Source organism: Megascapheus bottae, chromosome 21, assembly GCF_031878675.1.
Source record: "Megascapheus bottae isolate mThoBot1 chromosome 21, mThoBot2.hap1, whole genome shotgun sequence".
NCBI lineage: Eukaryota > Metazoa > Chordata > Mammalia > Rodentia > Geomyidae > Megascapheus > Megascapheus bottae.
In genome coordinates, this window is record NC_143529.1 from 20,811,316 (window position 1) to 20,834,813 (window position 23,498).

General features: G+C 36.2%; 1 protein-coding gene across 3 annotated transcripts in view; it reads left to right on the forward strand.

Moving 5' to 3' along the window:
• The window catches only part of Spag16 (sperm associated antigen 16), a 732,786-nt gene that overhangs the window by 491,138 nt on the left and 218,150 nt on the right, over positions 1–23,498 (forward strand). For all 3 annotated transcript variants that reach the window (XM_090354758.1, XM_090354756.1, XM_090354757.1), the window contains one exon: positions 7,315–7,380. In XM_090354758.1, the coding sequence (XP_090210884.1) occupies positions 7,315–7,380 (66 nt within the window). The remainder of the gene's footprint in view (positions 1–7,314; positions 7,381–23,498) is intronic.

Below are 23,498 nucleotides of genomic sequence, written 5' to 3' on the forward strand. Positions count from 1 at the left end.
ACTATGTTAATAATCTGACTTTTTGAGTTAAAATACCTTCATAAAATTACTTAAAATAATTTAACAAAAATATATTACCAATTTTATGTAAGTGAATTCAGGCTACATTTATATGCCAGGGCAGTTGAATGGGGTTGACATTTTGTCTTTAGTTTATCCAAACAGTATTGGTATTGAATGACTAAAAAAGTACTATTATGTGAGAGGAAATGTGTAGGCTTTTAATTCTTTAAAAATGTATGGATACCCAGGCAAGGTGGCTCACACCTGTAATCTTAGCTACTCAGGAGTATCAGATCTGAGTATCATAGTTCAAAGCCAGCCTGAGAACTAAAGTGGCTCCAGTGGTAGTGTGGTAGCCTTGAGCTGAAGAACTTTCAGGGACAGTGCCCAGGCCTAGAGTTCAAGTCCCACGACTGACAAAAAAAAAAAGCGATAAGATGTTCTGATGACTGTTTTATAACTTTATATTATGCTTAATTTTAATAGATTTTTATGTTTTTTGTCTAGAGGATTACACTTTCACCAATTCATTTATTTATTTATTTTTATTTTTCTCCTGGCTCTATTAGCAAGGCTTTTCATATTCAGAGGAGACGTGCTTAACCTTCATAGACAGGATTCGTGAGGGGCAGTCTATGCTAAACTGTGTGATGGGAATTTCTGCCTGTCCTATGTGTCTTTTGGTCCTCTCTGCTTCCTTCTGTTTTGGGAGGACTGAAGGTAGGACAATGTCTGTGTTCATTTTACTCATACCTGGATTTACGCATACATGGATCTTGTAACTACCACTTAAGTGTGGTGGTTTATGACAAATAGAACTGTGAATATCTGTAATTAAAGGCTGGAGCTGAGGGAAAACAGGGTAAGACATTATATGTTATCTGGACCCTTGTCTCTCAGATCAGGACAGAGTTATGTGGTCTAGTAAAACCAGAAACAGGAGACAGTAGATGTGGATCCACCCAAAGAAGAAGGCCATTGGCGGAAGTTAACAGACGGCCTTACTCATATCATCTTAGGGAAAAGGGGTCGAGTTTGAGATGAGAAAAAGGACTATACTTTTTAACCTACATCAGCATGGGTTAAGCTTCTTTGTTCTCTGTCTCTATGTCTTCTTATGTACCCATATGGGTTCTTAGTAAGAACGCATTGGAGGGTTCTTCCAATCAGAATTATAAAGCACTTTGCCTCTGGCTCCATCACCAATTCCCTGTGGTTACTTAAAGGGTTGAGTGGGCATGGCAGAGTCCATGGAAACCCAGGGTAAGTACTCTCCTGGGTTGAAACAGCCAGCAGCAATGACACTGGGAGAATTCAAGACATGTCATGAGTGACAACGGTGAATGCGAACGCCAGGAACAAAAGATGAAGGTATTTTTCCTACCATGAGTGTCCATAGCAGTTTTTATTTTTTCTTTTCAGATTTTCATTATCATATCCATTTAACCTTGCTTACATCCCCAAGGCTGCCATAAGCCTTCAATAGGATACAGTGTGCTAGGCAAGGTTCTCGTGTTAGGCTTAATTTAGTGTCAGGATGCTAAGAATACAGAAGGGAACAGGTTTGTTCTGTTGATATGAAGGGATGAAAACAAGAGTGTCGTGAATTAACCTCCTGGGGAAATAGTTGAGCCCTTAAGTTTCAGGAATTTAGCAGAGTAGCAGCTCATTTCTGATCTTTGGACTATCTCCTTAGAAGGCTCAGACTGGAATTTTCTCCTTGTAGTATAGACATTCAGGCTCCTTCACTTTGTCTTGCTCCATCATTTTGAGTCCCTCTCTTTTTTGTAGCCTACAAAGAGGGGGACACATAGGATTATATTTTAAGGGTTATGTGAGATACATTTTCAGGGCCAGGAATATGTCTGATTTTATAACCACCTCTACATCACTGTGAAGAGTTGAATCACATGCACATATTTGACATCACATCTGGCTCTATGGCTAAGAAGACAAAAAAGTTCTATAAAATCTTTTCTGCTACTGCAATGACAAGTTGGAAGAGAAAAGTCAGAAATATTAGATCTCAAATACTATCTAAAACTTGACATGAGAGATACCCAGCTGGAGGTTCTACTTACTCAGGAGGCTGAGATCTGAGCATTATGGTTCGAAACCAGACTGAGCAGAAAACTCTTATCTCCAATTTAATCACAAAAAAGCCATTTTGGAGCTGTGGCTCTCATAGGAGAGTGTAAACCTTGAGTGAAAAAGCTAAGGGACAATATCCCTACCCAGAGTTCAAGCCCCAGTACAAAGTGTGTGTGTGTGTGTGTGTGTGTGTGTGTGTGTGTGTGTGTGTACACTACAGGAGAGACAAACAGAATGCCAAGAAGGATACAAGGAAAGTATATTTAGATGCACAGGGGGGCCCCAGTGACAGCATTGTGTCTAGCTATGTCTGTTTACTTGTGCATTATCCTGATAGGGAATGAGAAGTTTCTGAATCAGAGCTCAAATTGTTTAGCAGAAATTATTATCTTCCATGTCTTTATTCCCTCTAGAGGGAAGCAGCGAAATCCAGGTGTACCCTGCAAGTACAGCGGCTATGTCTTGGAAAGGCAGCCTCAAACTATGAAATTCTATTCCCCTCCAGGGTTGGAATAGAAAGAGAGAGAGAGAGAGAGTTTGCTTTCAAATGCAAACAGATTTCTAAGAAGAAGTATAGGCCTCTAGACTTGAACCTGTGGACTGTACTCTCCTGCCTCCAGGGCAAATGTTCCTACCCTCTCCAGAGGTCTCTATTTAATGATTGTTTTCGATCATTCTTCAATCCAGATGTCAGCATTCTTTGCTTGGAAGATGCTGACAATGAAATATCATGAAAATATTCAAGAAGCAAACCCAGTTGAAAGGAAGAGTGTTACCATGAAAGGTCAGGCAGATAGGCAGCCAAACACTATAGAGCCTTTGTTTCTGTGAAAAGAGCTTGAAAACGATTCCCAGTCAATTGGTAATTCTTTTCATGTCTGGAGGCAGACACATGGCATGATCTGATTCTGACTTTATTGATTCTCTCACAGTTGTAGGAGCAGTAGGGTAAGCACAGACAGTGAAGGGGCTCCTGCCTTTATCAGGTGGGTAGGGCGATGTCTTACCCCAGAGAGGTGGGCAGGACTGAAGTGGGTACTGGATGAAGGATGGAAAAGAGGTGTAAGAAGGTATCGTTTAATTGCTTCCTTTGATTTTGCAACTGCTTGAGCAACTGATAATGCCATGTATATATCATAATAGAAACATTCTGTAAAAATTAAGAAAAGCAGTGGAGAAATAGTGAACTAAGTTCCCCTTTCGCATATTGTATCTGACATTCTGTATCACATTGGTCACCCACCAGTGAGAAATAGCTGGAATAGAGAGTCAAATCATTTTTACAAAGCAATGGGAAGGGTTAAAGAAGCTGAACCTAGTACATACAGGGACTTGTAAATACTAAGAAGTTTACTAACCCTGGATCTGAAGGGTAGGGGAAGGAGACCAGTACTGGTACAATGTGTTCTGCAGCTACATGCAGGCCCCAATCAAGAAAGGTTGCATTATTTGATAGACAATATGATGATAAACATATATTATCTGAGTGGGAAGTAAGCAAAAGAATCCTTTTTCCATAGTCTCTGTATCTGCTCCACTATATTCTGCATTTCTTTCTCATTGAATCCAGTCAGTAGCCAGAAGGACTGGGAGACCTGGAAGAGAAGAGAGTAAGGAGAGAAAGAAGTGAGAAAGATAGAGAGGAAGAGGATTAACAGAGAGAAGTGAGAGAAGAGAGAGGAGAGGAAAGAAGAGAGGAGTTAGAAAGAGGCAGAAAGGAAAGAGAGGAACCTAGGATGTGAAACAGGGTGGTAGCCCTTGGGCAGTGAAACTGAAGACATAATAGCACATCTCAATAGACATCAAAGCCAAGCCTCAGCTCTTACTACACAGGTATGTAAATTAACATTTCTACCTTTACCTTTCTGTGAACTCCAAATCTAGATTTGTTACGATCTTTCTCTGTGAAAGGCTGTACACCAACATTTCAAATGCATTGCCAACTCCAGTGATTCTCCTACCAAAGCTAAAGGTTAAATGCCATTACATCATGGTACACAGTACACAATGAAGCAATTGTTTTAAGGTTACATGGACATGAGGTACAGATTCCGCAACTAGTGGTAGAAGCCATGGGCCTTTCTCAGAGAAGCAAGATATGTCAGGTCACATAATGAGCTTAAAAAAAAATTTAAACCCTTTACCTCTTTTTTTCACTTCTTGAAGGAAAACAATTTTGACAAGAAATCATCAGAGAAGATATTCCAAATTTTAATGTCTTGGTTTAGGTATTGCTTTTGATTCAGGCTGTTTGTAGGCTGGAATAATAGTAAACCATATATTCCCTCTCCCTCAAAAAGTGTAGATTCACTTTTATCTTGGGAACAAAACTGGATAGAAAAGCTGTTTAAACTTTTCTTAATTCATAAAACATTTAACTTCAAGTCAGGTTTTGTTACAGCAGCACGAATGTGGTCCGTCAGCGTTTCATTATAACCCCATATTTCCAGGGCTTTTCAACAGTGCCTTAGAGACTCTCCTTTGAATTAAAGCTTGGCACTCAGGATTTGAATCAAAAACTACATTTTCCTTACTAATTAATCAAATATTTCAGATATTCTCAAGTCAAAAGAGGAGCAGATGCAAAGAAGTATCTTAAGGCACATTTGTCTATTAAAATTTTTTGTAAAAACATGCACACTTACTTCATACATATAATATTTTATCCCTGTGTATTTAGTTCTCAAAAAATTAACCAGAAAATCCCTAAGTTAAAAATAATTATTATTATAACATCTATACTTTGTCTGTTGGGCTTTGTAAGTAATTCATTTCCACTTTGGGAATTTGAATAGTCTGAAGCTCTCAGAATAAATTGGTTTAATATTATAATAGTGTTATGCTACATAGCCAGACTTACAAAAGGGAGGAAGTGTGGGTTCTGAGAGAATATTAAATTGTTGCTGCATATTTTTCAGTGACATTTAAATGTATGTGGGGAAACTCTTACATTCTGTGAACAGGAATTAGTAGCATGCAATAATTCTGCAAACAGATACTTGAAATTTAATTTGCTGAAATATAATGACGTGGTGTGGACTTATAACAAAGCATAGTAATAAACCTTCCCAACTCTGCTTATTTTAGTAACATGCCACGAGTGGTCAACAACAGTGAGGGAACAGCACGATAAACAACTTTTACTGTCTCATTTTGGAGATACTTTTCTTGCTTCGTTTTTATTTTTTGTTGTACTTGCTGTGTTAACTCGGGGCCTCATGCTCCCTCAGCTAGCATTCTACCATTTGAGCCAGGCCTTCACCCATGCTTTTTGCAAGGTTACCTTGGCAAGGACTTTTCTTCCTAGGCCAGTCTTGATATCATTACCCTGAGGTTCAGTCTCTTGAGCAGTTAGAATTGCCATCATAGCCCACTAGTGTGTCGCCGAACATTTAATGCTTCAAGGAGATGGGGACTTTTGTGGAAGTCCACCGCAACAGACTTCTCTCCAGCTCTAGTGGCTTCCATGTCTTTCCAGAAATATATCATCAAACAAATACTCTTGATCTAGCTTTCATTTATTTATTTTTGCCAGTCCTGGGCTTGAACTCAGTGCCTGAGCACTGTCCTTGGGCTTTCTCAAGGCTAGAGCTCTATCACTTGAGCCACAGCACCACTTTTGGCTTATTCTCTGTATGTGGTAGTGAGGAATTGAACCTGGATCTTCATGCATGTTAGGCAAAAACCCTTACCTTTATGCTAAACTCCTGGCTACTCTAGTGTTTCTTTCTACCTTGAACGTCTTTCTTTTGGATGTCTGTTTTGCCAGACTCCAATCTACCTTCAATCCTTGTTCAGTGAGGCAAAACTAGATCACTGGTTCTATGAGTTACTTGAGTTCTACAGTGGTGAGAATTGTCCCTCGGCCCTCTGGGGGTTCACTGACATAAACTGACTATAGAGAGGTAAGTAGGGAAAATGCATACAGACTTATTAATGTGCCAAATCACAGTTCAGTTATAAAGCTCAATGTGAATGCAGCTTAAATGCCCTCTCCATAGAGGACAGGGAAGAAGGGGTTGTAAGCAATTTCAGAGTAGCAAAGGTATTTGGAGGATTGATTGGTTCCCAAAGAAAGGATACAATGTGGAGAATGGTTCTCTTTGGAAGCTCTGAGCTGACAACTGCTTGGGACAAAGTGGGTGTGATGGCATCCTAGTCTTCCTTTCACTCAGATGAGCTTAATTATTACTGGATAATAAGAGTTCAAGAGGGAGATCAAAGCAACTACCTAATTGTTGGAAGAGCTTCCTTCAGTCATTCTGAATTTGGATAGAATGAAGGGAAGAAGAGATATTATCTCCATTCTGGGAGTGCTTTGTCAAGCTCATCTTGTCAAAGCATCACCTGTTAGGGTACCATTTTCAGAACACAAATTTAGTATCTATAACCCAGGCAGACATCTTTACACTGATTTCCAATCACGTTTTTTTCCCTCTTTTTAACAGACTATTGTATCAAACCCTGCATAAGGGGTCTGTGAGGTGATATTTTAAATTTTTATTTTCTACAAGTTAATCTCATAGAATTGTGTCTCACAAGTTGTTGAGTAAGATCTGCCTGTGAAAGTCTTTAACAGGAATCTCTGAACAACAGTCCAGATATATTTTCCTTGGCTCTTCTGAGTACAGATTGGCATTAGTGGCAAAAGTGAAACTCCATACATCAGTTTCTGCCATCATGTGTCCACTGAAACTGAGTTTGAAGACATTTGGACTTAATTTTAATTTCATTTATCAAAAGTAAAATATGTAAATGCTTGAAATCTGGTTTTCCCCAAACACAAGTCTATTTTGTATGTTAAATTACTGCTATCAATATTGTACAATATAGTACACATGTAGTAATATGAATGCTAAATTTTGGAAAATCATAGAATTTAATTGTTGATCCTATAATCTCAAAAGAAAAAAAAAGTTTAAAAAGCAAATCTCCCAGCCCCTCACCTCACAGCAGCAAAGGAGGAAGGGCTGTCTTGTAAATGAGCTCATAGGAAGGATTCAACTTTGGTCAGTGGTGTAAATGCTGAAAACAACAAAGCCCATTCCCTCTGTGATACTGAATGCGATGCAGTTGGTGGCAAAGACTCATATTTTCCAGTCCTGACTGTATGTTAATTTTGTGGAGTTTATTTTAATATATTACAATTAAGACAAAGAAAAAGTTGTCAAATATAGGAAATGGAATTTATTTAACTTTGTGTCTGGTTTGTGTTCCTAGGGTAAATGTGAGCAGTCGCTGTACGGCCACATGCATTCAATTAATGATGCCACCTTCACTCCAAGGGTGAGTTCACTTCTCTCGAAAAGTTCTCATAACTTGTCATATGTGAAAATTCCTTTGTATGAAACAGGTTTCCGAAGGTAAACAGTAACCTAAGAAGCTGAAGAGTAGGACCTATTTAGGAGTTAATTATAAGCAAAGTGAAAGATGCATGGTGAGTAAGGGGAGCAGAAATTGAAAACTCACAAATACACACCCACACACACACACACAAAAGACATGTACACACAATAGGCAGAAGTGTTAAGCAATTCTAGTCTACACCATGTTTTGTTGTTTTGTTTTAATGGTATTTGGTAATCAACCTAGGACTTTACACATTTCCAACATCATCCCTGGCTCTTTGTCTTTACTGTTTATTTGGTGTTGGCCTTGAACTCTGGGTTCTTCAACCTCTGCCTTCAGAGTGCTGATGATAAGTATGTCCCACTACAGACAGCCAGAGTAGGTTAACTTTTCATGAAAAATAATAAACATGACTAACGTGATCCAGATGTCTATAATTCTATTTATTCAAGAGGCTGAGATCTGAGGATCATGATTCAAAGACAAACCAGGCAGGAAAGTCCATGAGACTCATCTTCAATTAAGATTTTTTAAAAAAGAAAAGCAACAACAAAACAAAACAAAGCTGGAAGTGGAGCTATGGCTTAAGTGGTAGAGTGCTAGCCTACAAAAGACATCACGCAGGCCCTGAGTTCAAGACAGGACTATCATAGAAACAAAGAAATCAAAATCCTAAAAGGCTTAAAATGAAGCTAAAAGAGTAAAAGATGATTTAAAAGGAATTGGTTATAACAAAATGGTAACAATATTATTTTGTCTGTAACTTGATGTACTCAGATGGAAACAGTAAATATTACTGTAAATATTAGTTTGTGTTACTAAGCTATTCGAAGGTCTGTCTTAAAAGGCTGAGAGAACAGTAGGGGAGCGTGATTTCAGTTTGTACCAACTCAGAGGAAAGATATTTAAATAGATAGATGAACTCTCAAGTCCTTCAAATGCCATAATTTAATTATATCTAACATTTTAATTTGTCTCTAACTTCCCAACAGAGTAAGAATCCTAATTCCATATTCCTCTTTGCCAATTAGCTTAAAAAGATATCTGATAGATTGCTTGCATGTAACTTCAAAATGACAGTGTAGTCAAAATTCTGTTACTATCATTCTATTATTATTCTTTTAGAAAGAGGAAAAGTGCTCACTAAAAATTTTATCTACTGAGAAAATGGGGATGGCCCAACTGAAATTGGTTTCGTGTAATTGTCAGTCCTGAGAATTTTAATAATGGGCTCAACCACAATTACGTGTTTAACAGATTTGTCTTTGTAAAGAATATTCCATTTAATTGACTGTAGTGAGCCAATTAGCTGAAAAAATATTATATTATAGATTATATCTAGACAACCAAGTATAATTTTATTTCTAGCGAATTATAGAGGCATTTAGGCACCATGGACCCATATGATATAGGATATTTATGCTAAAACTCTATTAAGAGGTTTGTGGCTTCTCACATTGTGGGAAAATTAAATGGAAACTGAAATGTAGTAAACTAATATTTTATAAGCCAGGCATTATATTTTGGTAAGCAATACCATAGTTGTTAAAAAGGCCCACCATTCAACATTCTAAATAGTAAAATTAATAAGCAAGGAAATGCCTAAATTAGATTTATGAAGTGAGCAATTGAAGGAGACATGCTTTAATTATACATACTTAAAGGGCAAGAAGATGAGGACTAGGTGTCCAATGTCAAAGTAAGCGCCCCATGTTGGTTTACCTCCTTGGTTCAAAGGGATGTTACCTTATGATGCAGTGCCAAATTAGTTTCACAAAGCCATATCGAAATGTTCCATTAACTTCTTTCTTCTTTGCTGAAAGCTTGAATGAAATAGTGCTTTGTTATGATGACTGATATACTTGCATCAAAGTTGTGCCCACATTTTAATAACTTGACTTGTACCACATACCTCCAATAGAACAGAGGGAGGTTGGAAAGCCTCGGTGATGTGGCACTGCAAAGCAGCTGACTTTTGAACTTCCTGCTACAAGCAGTCATGGCAGAGTAGGATGCAGTGTGTACACAGAAGTCAGGCATTTCCAACCCCCTAACACTGGACTTGAAAATTGCTGGGTGCCTCTAAGAGAGGATCATTCACATGAGCATGATAGTTAAAACTGCATTTGCTGTTTTCATGAATGCATTTTTAGGAAGATTGGACAAATGATGTTTGTAAACAGAAACTGTAAATGAAAAATTAAATGTTCTCAGCATAGAAATCAAGATTCACAGAAACAAGTATCCAACAAGCCACATTTATGTATCGCCCTGGGAAAACTATTTGAGTTGAATTTAATGTATGGGTTTGTAATATTAGAGCACTTTGAGTCTTCATTTCTGACTGATTTCTCCATTGGAAGTATAGCCTCCCAATAAAGAAAGTTTCCAAGTAAGTTTCCTTTTGAAACTTATTCAGAAATCCATAATAAAATATTTTAAGAAACTCAGAATTTTTTGAATTTTTTTCTAACTTAAGGCCTTCTTACAAAGCAAACCCCAAATTCAGAAACAGGCAGGAAATCATTATAGACACAGAATAGATTTTTTAAAAGAGCATTCATATATATTCATATATATGTATATATATGTAGATAGATAGGTATAGTATCTTTCATACAAACTAGGAAAATGAGCACAGTTATTTCTGCATGGAGTCCCCTAAGCTCTCATTTACAACAAAGTGATCCAGCATATTCCTGGGTGGACATACCTTGAATTAGTCAGGGAAACTAAGTTGCCACTCCGTAGATATGCTTATATGTTTTATTATTCCTTTGCCCATCAGTGAATTTTTATATCTTCTTTGAGGGTTTTTTTTAATTAAAAAATGTTTATTGTGGGCCAGGAGTTTGGCCCAGTGGTAGAGTGCTTGCCTTGATTGCACGAAGATCCAAGTTTAATTCCTCAGTACCACATACATAAAAAAATCCAGACGTGGTGCTGTGGCTCAAGTGGTAGAGTTGTACCCTTGAGAAAGCCCAAGGACAGTGTTCAGTCCCAGAGTTCATGCCCCAGGACTGGCAAAATAAATAAATGTTTATTGTAAAGGTGATATACTGAGAATTACAATGTAAGCCAGGTAATAAGTATACTTGTTTTTGGACAGTGTTAACCTTCCGACTTTTTTCTGCCAAACTCCTTCCAACATAGTGTCGTATGTGGTTGGGAGTTTGGCCTAGTGGTAGAGTGCTTGCCTAGCATTCATGAAGACCCAGGTTCGATTCCTCAGTAACACACACGAAGCAAAAAGCCAGAAGCGGTGCTGTGGCTCAAGTGATAGAGTTCTAGCCTTGAAAAAAACCCAAGGACAGTGCTTAGGCCCTGAGTTCCATCCTCACCACTGGAAAAATAACAAAAAAGCAACACAGTGTCTTAGGAGAATCACTGCTGAATCAGTTTACCCTTTGTCACATTATTTCTGTTCTTTACTTTACTCTCCCCAAATCTGATAAACTTATATACAAAATAAAGGTACAGAAATAAAAAATAAAGGCAAAAGGGAAAAGAAACAGAAAAAAATGACTGCAGACAGTACAATAAAAAAAATCTCTACTTCCATTTCTTGGAGTTTCATTTTGATAAGCATCATGTTTTTGCTGATGAATCCCCTCTGGTAGTCTTCTCAGGGGAGAGTGGTTACTAAATTTCCTTGACTTTCACATACTTGAAAATGTCATTATTTTCTTTCCATTTTAGTATTCTCTTGTTTTCTGAAACTATTATTGCAGAAAAGACTCTTAATCAAGTGGTGGATCTTTTAGAGAATGTTTTCATTCTCTCTGATACTTTGTAATATGTGATGCTGCATAGTTAATTCTTATGTGATCTGCCTGCACGATAGATTTGATTTCATTTTGTATTTGATGTATTTCTTTCTTAAGCGTATTTTATTATCTTAAAGCATTTTACAATGGAGTTGCCATTCTACATATCAGCTTACGTTGCCATTGACTCCACCTCTTTTCATCGATCTCTTCCCTTTCAGCATAACCAACTATCCTCAATTTTCTAAATTTGAATGATTTTTCACAATTACAGAAAAATGTCACTCATTATTTTTAAAAATATTGCTGTCTTATCAATTCCTTAACTATCCTCTAGAAACTTCTGTGTTTATTAAAACATAATATTCTATTTCCTATGTTTCTGTTTATATTTGTTAGTTCCCTATGTTGTATTCTCACTAATTTTTCTTGATCAGTTTTATAATTCATGCTTTCTTTGTCTGGTTCCAATTTAGCTTTGCAATCTTATTGAGTTTTCATAATTTAATAACTTTATTTCTAAGAATTTCAATTGACTTTCTTGTTCTTGTTTTCTTATATCACATGGGTTTCAGATCATGTTAATTTTGTTTTCAAAGTTTTAATCTAGAATATCTGTGACTTTTCACTAATAAGTCTATTTACGAATTTTCTTCTCCCTGTGTGTGGCCAAGACTTCTTCTATACCATTCTCTTCTCATCCCTTCACTGTAACCAAGAAATCAAGTCCATGGAAATTTTCATGATTTCCTGCAGTGGCAGGCCGTTCCTTCCTTTCACACTTCACCTTTCAGCTGCACTTCTAACTTCTTTCTCAAGTTCAGACTAAAGAAATATCCAGTCCCCTTTTCTTCCACTCCATCGATTTGCTAGAACTCGTTAACTGACTGCTAAATATTAATCAAGTCAAAGTTGAATATTGTCCCTGTAGAAAATTCTCTTCTTTATTCATTTCATTCAACCTGTCATATTTAATTTTTTCTCTTTGTGGATTGTGTGACCTTCAGGATCATCATTAGGCATTTTTGTATTTCTGCCTAAATAGCTACAAGATATCTCATTGAAATATGTTAGCAAAGGAAGTTTTTCTTTATTTTCATTCTAGTTGATTCCTTGGATTCAGAAAATCGCATCCCATTCATCCTGGAAGGGATGAGTCACAGTTGGCAACTTACATTTTTTCAGAAATTTCTTTACCCTAGAATTCAGTGAAAGCAAAGGAAAATGAAGAATATTTTCAATTTTGACTTAATATGTCCAGCAAAAGCTATTTTATGTATTTAATATTCTAATAAAGCAATGAATTAATAATTGATTGCAGAGTTGTATATAAACATATCCATAAGGATTTCATTACAGCATTGTATCATTTTTGTCTTATTTCACTATTAAAGCCTTTACAAACGATGTGAGGGTCATAACGTTTGACTATTAGGATTATTAGGATCAACAGTCTACTCTTTAGAAAAAGTGTCTCACATCTTGGAAGCATAGGACAATTTCATAATTTCAGTTGTTCATTACATTTTAGATTCTCAAAAATGTGCTTGCTCAACATATGGAAAATAACATGAACATTAACTGGCAGTACATATTTTACCTTAACAAAACCCAATGCAAATCTGTAATTATTTTAGTTATACTATGTAGGTGAATTGTAGTTGATCCTACTAAAATCAATGTAAATTTAAAAGAAGGAGCATTTACCTAGTTCATATCTGGCTATAGCATGTAATAATTGGCAGCTAGGAGTTTTAAATTTGACCTACAGCTGGTAAATCACTTTTTCTCAGTTGCTAATATGTGAACATAAGTAGATTAATTCAACTTATCTTTTCTTTAAATCACCCAGAAACAAGTGTCTGCCATTGCCTATTTTTTAAAAAAAAAAAAAAGCATCATTCTGTTTTATCAAAGCAAACTGAGTTCCATGTTGATGATTTCTTTTATTTTTGCTCAAATAGAAAGCACTTAGATCCAAATTCTGGGTATCTTATATAAAAATGCAAATTATTAAGGTCATACAGTCATTGACCATCTGAAGGACAAATGATATCAGCTGGCATTTATGCATTAGAAAAATTTCAATTTTGTTTACTTCTCCAGCAATCCAGCTTGATGTCAGCTACCATTTAGCTAGGCCAATAATATTGATATTGGATGTCACTTCTTATTCATTACTGCATTTAGATGATGCATAAGTCAAGCTTTTAGATGTGGAGTGAAAAGCCACATAGCTTGTTCTCGCCACCAAAGGAGATTGCAGAGAATAACAGAATAGGTAGTTTAGAGACCCACAGAGAACTATTTCTACTTTTGAATTTTCTCAATACTCCATACTATTAAAAATAATGGTATATTTTAAGCCTATCTTACTTATGCAGTATTTTATTAACTCCTTTATGAAATAATTTTCCAAGCTAATTGCATAAAATAATTTCTAGGAGAAAATGAATAAACACTTTAAGAAAGGCAAAGGGAACAAAGAGAGTTGTGTAACCAGACATTCAAAAATTAATTAGAAAAAATCATAGAATACATTTCTATAGCTCTTATCTACTGAAGCAGTTCTTTGAAATTTAATGCTATACATAAGCAGTTAAAAAAATTAAAATACATTTAACATTATGTCACACTAGTCCTGAATTCTAAATGTTATATTCACTCCAGCCATCTGAGATGATTTCATACATTTGTCATTTTCTTGATGAGTACATACAATTTAGAAGCAATGTGATGATGTCATATTTCCTGATACTTTCTCCCTGACTATAACGTTAGTCATTTGTTTTTTTTTTGTATACCCTTTGAATGACTTACATTTTCTAACATATGTGAAACATGTTCAGTACTAGAATTTCTACTTCAAGATCCTTTCCTAAGCCCCTACTTTTCCAGTACTCACCTCCTCAGTATTCACCATTGCTCACAGCTGAGGATTCACCAAGAAACAATACCAAGGCCTGCCTGCATGGCCTTATATTCTTTAAGAACCAAAGACAATAAATAAGACAACAAATGGATGATGGCCATCTATAAAGGATAATCGAAGTTGAAAGTAGTAATCCGATCAGAGTTGTCACTTCTTGAGAAATTTTCACTAACGAAACCTTAGAAAATCAGAAGAAAGAGAACTCAATTCACATGTCTGACTGCTGTTATCATGCAGGATCAGCAAGACTGGGACATGTGGAATAGACTAGAATTTGATTAAGCATGTGTAATATTTTGAATGTAATAGATAACTGGGTATTAATTTCATTTCTTATTGGTTAGACATCAAATGGTTGAAAGCATTGTAAAATAATTCTCTTACATCATCTATGATTTCCAAAATATTTACATACGCAAAAATAACCCTGCCTATGAGAAGTGTAGTAGATTAATCTTTGCCATAGAATTCTTGGACTCTATTCAGTTTTGCTCAAGGCTGGTGCTCTACCACTGAAGCCATGGCTTGACTTCCAGCTACTTTTCCCCTTTTGGTGATTTATTGGAGATAGCTATCTCAAGGACTTTCTCTGCCCATACTAAATCTACAGACAACAGCATCCTGAATACCAAGGATTATAGGTGTGAGTCACTGTGCTCAGACTTCCAGCTTATTTAAATCCCATCAATATCATACAATTCTTGTTACAGAAACTAATCACTAAATATTCATGGATTAAGAAACATCAGAAGACACTGCAGGACAGAATGCAAAGGATATTTTAGTGGGAATGATTACACAATATGTTTTGGGGCATAGGTAGATTTTCTGTTGATTTGAAATAGTTGTTTGAAATTTAATATATCTGCAACTTCCTTGTTATTGTTCTGAGTACATAGGTGTCAAAAATAGTTCAGAATCTGTTTATCAGGTTCCTAAGAGATAATGCCAGCACTCAAATTATTTCATTATTTAGGTAAATGCTAACATAACAAAGTCTCAGTAAAGCACTGCACAGCACAAAATTCTTCAAAATGTCAAAATATCAACATAAAAGCATGCATCATTCTCATTATGATTACTTTTGGTCAGTCTTAAAACTATCAAACAAGTAATTACATGATAAAAACACTCTTGCCAGTCCTGGGAATTGAACTCGGGGCCTGAGCACTGTCCTTGGGTTTCTCAAGGCTAGAGCTCTACCACTTGAGCCACAGCACCACTTCCAGCTTTTTTTTCTCCTCTGTATGTGGTACCAAGGAATCAAACCTGGGTATTTGTGCGTGCTTGGCACTCTACTACTAGACCAAATTCTTAGCCCCAAAACATGTGCTTTTTAAAGAAGAGATTATTTGGAGCTGGAAAAAGCAAAACGAGTTGTTCCACTCATTTGCTCATAAGTTTAATTATTCAAAACTGTGACTATCCCCTTTACTGTAATTTTCCCTTCCTGGGAAATGGGATCTGGTAAGGCCATATCCTCATCAGTGACTGTAGATAACATGTCCCACTCCCCAGAGCAGGGGAGCTGGCCTTTCCTCTAGGAAAGATGGTGCTTGTATAACCAGAGTGACTCTATGGGAGAAAATGATTTGAAGTTAAAAGTCACTGCAGACTGGCCTGGAATTTCCTGGGGCAGCAGCTTTCCTATGGTCTAGAATCCCAGAATGTTAGTCATTGCCATGCTCTCCCTTTCATCCAGAAATCTAAGGATATTGTAGTCTCAGATATGCTTGCTGACTAAAAATTAACAAAGCTCTAAGCATAATGGTTGAGTACCAGCATTCTAGGACTCAGGCTGAAACAGGTTTGCAAAATTAAGAGCAAGCAGGGCTACAGGATGAGCTTAAGACATGCACCTCCCTATGTGCTGTCTTCAAACAAATAATAAAACAACAGCAAACAAGGAATTGGAAAATATTTTCTTACTTGCTGCTGGGGTTTGAATGAAGCAGAACACCTTTGTTTCTGACTGAAATACCGGGTGCCTTTTGAGCCCTTTGCCCCACTGGAACTGAAAAACCACCGTTCCATCAGGAATCTCCTCCATTTTGATGATGCTTAATATTAAAATTTGGCATATATATTATATTATAAATATAATGAAATTACTATAAATTCATGCAATTACACTTATACATGTTGAGAGTTATGCTAGCACTATATTAAGCAATAATAATTGTCCATATTAAAAGAACTTTTACCAGATAATTATACCTTAAGTTGTCATTCCATTAAATAAAACAGACATGGCAAAAATCCTCTGGACCCAGCTGAATCTTCTGCTATGATCAGAGAGCAAAAAGACATTCCCATTAAGAACAGTAATTAATATCCTGCTCCCAACTTTGCTAGATAATTTGCTATATTTCTTCATGAAATGTGGAACACATCTTTTAAAGCTATAGCTAAGTAATTCAATAATTATTTTGAAATTACTGAAAGTATGATGCTATACATTTTTCATAGGAAGTTTTCTGTAAATATTTGTGGAACTCAATTAGGTGAATGAAAAAATCAAATTTTTACCTAATCAGGAAAAAAATAAATCTGTCTGAAAATTTGATGCTTGCTGCTTCATTTACCTCTCCTCACTGTCACAAAAGCCTAGTAATCTTCCACTCACCCTCATGTTACTTTGAAATTATAGAAGGACCAACTTCCTTCCTTGAGAAAGGACAACGCACTAATGAATTTAAGTGCCCGTTTCTCTAAAATTGTCATCTTTGGTATACTATTTCCAGAGTAGAATCAAGAGTAGCTAGCTTTTACTCTTCAGCGAGTCCGGTGAGATTCAGATTTTTATGTAAATTCATGCAAAACTTGCTCCAGCATTATCACATCCTATTTATTTCAAACCCCCCCAAAAGGAAGGCTGCCATTGTTGATTTGGGAAAGGAAGAGTAGAGCATGAGTGAGCTGATGCAGGTTAACCCACACAATATTGATCTATCCAGAGATGAAGAGAGCTTGCAAAACAGACACTGTGTCCATTTTTTCAACTGCAGAATTAATGTTGCACTTATATCTATTTGGTTTTATCCATAACTATTTCTAAAATATAAAATTACAAGCATTAAGTGTTAGTTGCTTAGGAGGTTTACAAATTGGTCCCTCAAAGATGCCACCAGTGCTGGTCAAAGTGCTAGGACTGCATGCTTCTTCCAAATAACATCTTCTCTTCCATACATTTCATCTCTACAATATAGAACTAGGCCCTTCTAAAAGGAAAGGCTTGAGTGATCAATCCTTAATGAAGAACTATTCAAAACTCTTGAAAAAAAGAGATTATGCCATCTTTCAATTTTTTTTCTCAGCTATTCATAACAACAAAAAACAACAACAACATAGACTAACAGTGCTGTGGAAACAGTGCATTAAAAAAAGAAGTTGGAGCAGCTTGATTAAGTGGATCACAAATATATACAAATTTAGCAGTTGAAAAATTGGTCTTTAAATATGTTCAAATTGTTTAAATATGTTCAAATTGGTCTTTAAATATGTTCAAATTGCAGGTTAAATCATCATGGGTTGTTTTAGGAAGGAAGATGATCAATCAAAGCTAGTGCAAATGTAAATAAATGTAACATAAGTGCATTGATTAAAGATAGCTGTCTGAGTTGGGCATGGCCTCTCTAGCTAGCTCTTCTTTTTTTCTTCCATATATTTTTATTGTAATTAATAGAAGGTTACATTATATTCACCAGATAGAAGGTGCATTACTTCACATACATTGACCCCTTTCTCATGTCTTTGTCCCCATTTCCCACCTCCACCCCCACCCTTCATCTTGTTTTCCCCCCTTCCCAATCCAATTTCAAATAACCAAATACATGCATATATATATAATATATCAGATAAGAAGGTGAAATACTGTAACAATATGAGATAACCAAGGGACAGCAAAAGAGATGAGAGATAACATAGTACATTAAGGACAACAATCACTCATTATATGGTTTTTGTTTCTGTATTCTGGAGGTTCTTTCATTTAGCATCATACTATATGGCCTTATGTATCTAGGTTTTGTTCTATTGTAAATCTCTGCTAGGAGAGCCCAAGGTTTCCACTGATTATGACAAATGAGGGAAACCATTGAGCCTATATTATATAACTCTGGCTTACTTCACTTAAAATGATTTTTTTCTAAGTCTTTCCATTTCCTTATAAATGGGGTGATGCCGTTCTTTCTGATAGCAGCATAGAATTCCATTGTTTACAAATACCACATCTTCTTGATCCACTCATCAACTGAGGGGCATCTAGGTTGGTTCCATATCTTTGCTATGGTAAATACTGCTGCAATGAACATCTTTGTGCTGGTGGATTTAGTATGTCTTTGTTTCTGGAAGATTGGGTAAATGCCAAGTAGTGGAATTGCTGGGTCATAGGGGAGTTCTATGTTTCATCTTTTGAGGAACCTCCATATTGCTTTCCATATTGGTTGAACGAGTTTGCACTCCCACCAACAGTGTAGTAGTGATCTCTCCTAGCAACATCCCTTCCAGCATCTGTTGTTATTAGATTTCTTGATCATGGCCATTCTCACTGGAGTGAGGTGGAATCTTAGAGTTGTTCAGATTTGCATTTCTTCTATGGCCATAGATGTTGGCATTTTTTCATGTCTCTATAGGCCATTTTTATTTTTCTTCAGAGAAGACTCTCTTTAAGTCTTTGGCCCATCTTTTAATGGGATGGTTGTTTCTTTGAAGATTAGTTTGGGAGTGATTCAATTTTTTGAGCTGTTGATATATTTTAGATATGAGGCCTTTGTCCATTGTGTGGTTTGTGAAGATCATCTCCCACTCTGTAGGCTTTCCAGTTAATTTGCTAGCTATGTCCTTTGCCATATAGAAGCTCTGCAGTAAAATGCAGTCCCACTTATCACCCCATTTATAAGGAAATGGAAAGACTTAGAAAAAATCATATTAAGTGAAGTAAGCCAGAGTCAAATAATAGAGGCTCAATGGTTTCCCTCATTTGTCATAATCAGTAGAAACCTTGGGCTCTCCTAGCAGAGATTTGCAACAGTGCAAAACCTAAATACATAAGGCCATATAGTATGATGCTAAATGAAAGGACCTCTAGGATATAGAAACAATGAGTGATTATTTTCCTTAATGTTTTATGTTATCTCTCATCTCTTTTGCGGTCCCTTGGTTATCTCATATTATTACAGCATCTCACTTTGTTATCTGATATATTGGATATATTTGTATTTGGTTATTTGAAATTGGACAGGGAATGGGGGAAAACAAGTTGAGGGATGGGGGTTGGGGGGAGGGAAATGGGGACCAAGAAATGAGAAAGTGTATTAATGTATGTGAATTAATTCACCTTCTATCTGGCGAATATAATGTAACCCTTCTATTAATTACAATAAAAATATATGAAAAATATTAGTGCTTCTCTAAATTATATAACCAATATAATATATGATCTCATAAAGAGTGTAGTTTCCATTTCATAAGGTTATCTCAGTAATTAGCTCTCAACAGCCCAAAATAATTATCGTAACTTTAAAAAAGCCTAAATAAGTTTTGTGCCTTGATTGCTAAAATATCAATTGTTAATTTAAAGTAAATGATTATGGGAGAATATATACCATCATGTACCATACAAATACCTTTTCTGTATTTTTTCTTTATATGTAAACAATCACAATATGTCTATAAATTTATAAAGCAGAAAAAAACATATTCTCACAAAAATTAGGGATATTTTTAATTTTAAACAGCCCAAATGTCTTTTAGCTGGTGAACATATAAATTATTGTTCATCTAGATAACAGAATATTATTTAGCTCTAGAAAGAATCTTTATAGCCATAAAAAATAGTCTACTAAAGAACCAACCCTTGTGGCCAGGAGTTTGGCCTAGTGGTCAAGTGGTTGTCTAGCATGCACAAATACCTGGGTTTGATTCCTTAGTACAACATATTTAGAAAAAAGTTGGAAGTGGTGCTGTGACTCAAGTGGTAGAGCTCTCCTTGAGAAAGCCCAAGGACAGTGCTCAGGCCCTGAGTTCAAGGCCCAGGCTTGCAAAAAAAAAAAAAGAAAGAACACTTAATGAATATTATCAAGGTAAAGGAACCTGAAAATGATGCATACTGTCTAATCCTATCTGTACGACATTTTGAAATAACTAAACTGTAAAGATAGCTTTAAAAGTCATAGCACGAGGAAGCTCACAGAACACGAAAAGAGAAAAGAGAGAAAGGAGAGCATTACAGGGATTTAATACATGGAATCAATTCATTCCAACCACATTTCAAACACCCATGGAATTATCTATGGAGTTATTACAATGAAACTGCCTTGCACCATTAATATATACTAAAAATAGTTAAGAACTATTAACTATTAGCAGATCTTGCAATAATTTGAACCAAGACAGGGATATTTAGATAAAATATGAAGAAATTTTATAAAAATATTCTCCACGAATAAGACTGCTGGTACCTGCATTCCTGGATATATCAGATGGAAGAGATTTGGGGGTGGGGGAATCAGAGTTTGTGGATGACCCAAGCCATAAATAAATACACAAACATGTAAATAAATTAATGCTTAGACAGTGTCTCTACTCACAAGCAGGTGTTGTGGCACATTCTGTGGTTCCAGCTGTATAGAGATATAAGGCCATAGTAAATGGCCAGCTCTGAGCTAAAAGTAGTAAATTCTCCCCAAAAGTAACTAAAGAGAAAGAGGCCAGGGCATGCATGTCTCAATTGTCAGGACACTTACCTAACAAATGCAAAGTTCTTTTTTTCTAGAGCCAAAGAATGTGCGGCACCAAGAGTGAAGCCTGATAATTGGTGTGCTCTTGATAAATATGGTTTGATGTAGTTGACCACCCTTTAGCAAGTGGCCATCTGAAGTGGTGAGACATGGCTTTTGCAGACAAATTTTCCTCTTGATTTCACTGTGAAGTTAAAACTACTCTAAAATGATAAAGTCCTTTAAAAATCACTTATCTGATTTCCTTAAATATCTGGCATAATTCTTAAGTAAGTTCTGAAGAGAGAAGAAATTTTGTCTGGACTACTCAGAAACAGAAGTAAAGATCCATTCATTTATTTATCCAGCCAAATATTTTGCTAGTTGTAAAAGCCCCCAACTGAATACAAATGATCTAAAGTAGTACTATCCAAGACAACTCTTTGCAATGGTAGAAGTATCTTTTATGTAAAACACCACTTGGGATAGTCACCAATTACACAAGGAAATTTTAATTACAGCTAATTAAAATTAAATGAAAATAAAAAAATTCAGTTCCACTGTTGCCATGGTTACATTTAAATTAGTCACCAGTTACATGCATTACACAATGTGGGCTCTAGGATGAAAAGATTAATATGTATGCATGTTAATATGGCTATGTAGATTTTACAGCATAGTTCTAGGGGTGTAAGAGAAGAAATATAATACAGTGGCTTCTCAAGAGAAATTAAGGCATTGTAGTTGAACCATGCTACAAATCTACTTAATACTAAAGTATCGATTAAATATTCCAATCACTGACAAGGGAAGCAGAAGCAAAAATTGTGTGTAGACACTGTAGTAGTGGGATAAAATAAAATATGTTCCTACTTGTGCGGACGTTTGGGGACATAGTAAGCAAGAGCAGGAAATATCCTATGTAAGAAAAGCATCAGCTATGTTTGAGAACCATGGCCTCAAAAATAAAACACCCAGTGTTAAAGGCAGGGAATTACTTACATTTATTTCTATGTGAAGTGTTGAAGGCCTGAAATGAGACAAGGTACAGAGTACCTTAACTGAGTAGGACTGCAGAGGAACAGGAATGTGGGTATGCAGAACCCTTTATAGAAATGGGATATGCACCTAAAAGATCAAGTTTGGAGAGATTTGATCACTTAGCCATTCTGATTCTTAATAATCCATGGGACGTACCAATGTAGATGTCCTATGGATAATTGGAAGTTTAAAATTTAAGGCATAAGTGAGATTTGTAAAGGTAGATTAAGGAATATTAAATATCTTTAACTTTTTCTTTTTGGGTGTGATCTTCCTAGGTTTTGAAGGTTTGAACTTGGGGGCTAGGCATTGTTTCTAGTGGGCTTCCTTTGTGTTGTTGTTGTTGTTTAATTTGGTTTTCTTTGTTGTTGTTGTTTTACTCACGATTGACACTTTTAACACTTCTACCACACCTCCGCTTGTGGGTTTCTGGTAGTTAAATAACAGAAGTGAATATCACAGTCTTTCCTGCCTAGGCTGGCTTGGAACTGTGCTCTTCAGATCTCAACCTTGTGAGTAGCTAGGATTCCAGGTATGAGCCATGGGTACCTAGCTTAAATACCTAAATAACCAAAATAATTAATTGGTGTCTCATTGCTCTAGCAACTAGACTACATGGGCTTTTTGCATCTACATAAAGCACAGGGCCATTTTGGTCTCAATTCAGTTTTGTTCCTAATTTCAAAGACTTTGAAATCTAGCAATGGTTGCCAATTTACTTCAGTGTTTCTGCTCTAGAGTCCTTGTCCTTAGCTCTTTCCTCTTCTTGACTGTTTCTTGAATCTCTTAACTTCAGCGAAGCTCACATTCCTAGAAAGATCTTCTTGCTGGGATATTTCAACACTTCTATAGCCAAACACTACCTATCTCCATTTTTAAAAAGTTTCTCCTAATGGAAACAGTAATCTCTAATTACTATTTAATATACCTTAAAGGTATACTTCTCCCCAGAGGCTTTCATGTGCTTTTATCTGTTTTGGTCATTCACATATTTAATACTTAAAACAGTACCCAGCACCCCATATGGTGAGTGAAGTGATAGATTTTCTATGAGTTGAGGGATATTTGTCTGGATTTTGTCTCATGCTTAGACTGCAATGACTGACTGCAATGCCACGCAAGTGAATGTTTATTTGGCTTTCATCATTTTGCAGCCCATAGCCTCTGTTTAGCCCTGAAACCACCAAGCATCTAAAGTTCTCTTTAAATATGCATAATTACATTCAAGCCACATGAAACACTTTTACAAGATACATAAAATTCATGTGCCTCAATAGTGAATTCCAAAATCTCAGAGTTTTTATACGTTGTTAAGCTCATCATCAAAAATCACATTTTCTAGGGAAGAATAAGGTTAGTTCTGATTTTTCACTCTTCACTGTACCACTCTCCCTACAAATGGTGCCACTAAAGGATACTGATAATCGTAATTCTGTGACATGTGCATTTCTAGAATTTTGAATTCCCTTGGGGAATGTATTCTAGTGCTACCCACTGGGTGGAAACCATTTCACATCCCACAGCCCCTTGAGTTGGGTGTTTGATGTGTAGACTTAACAGTTCTTTCCCTAATCCCACCATTAAATATGCAGCCTT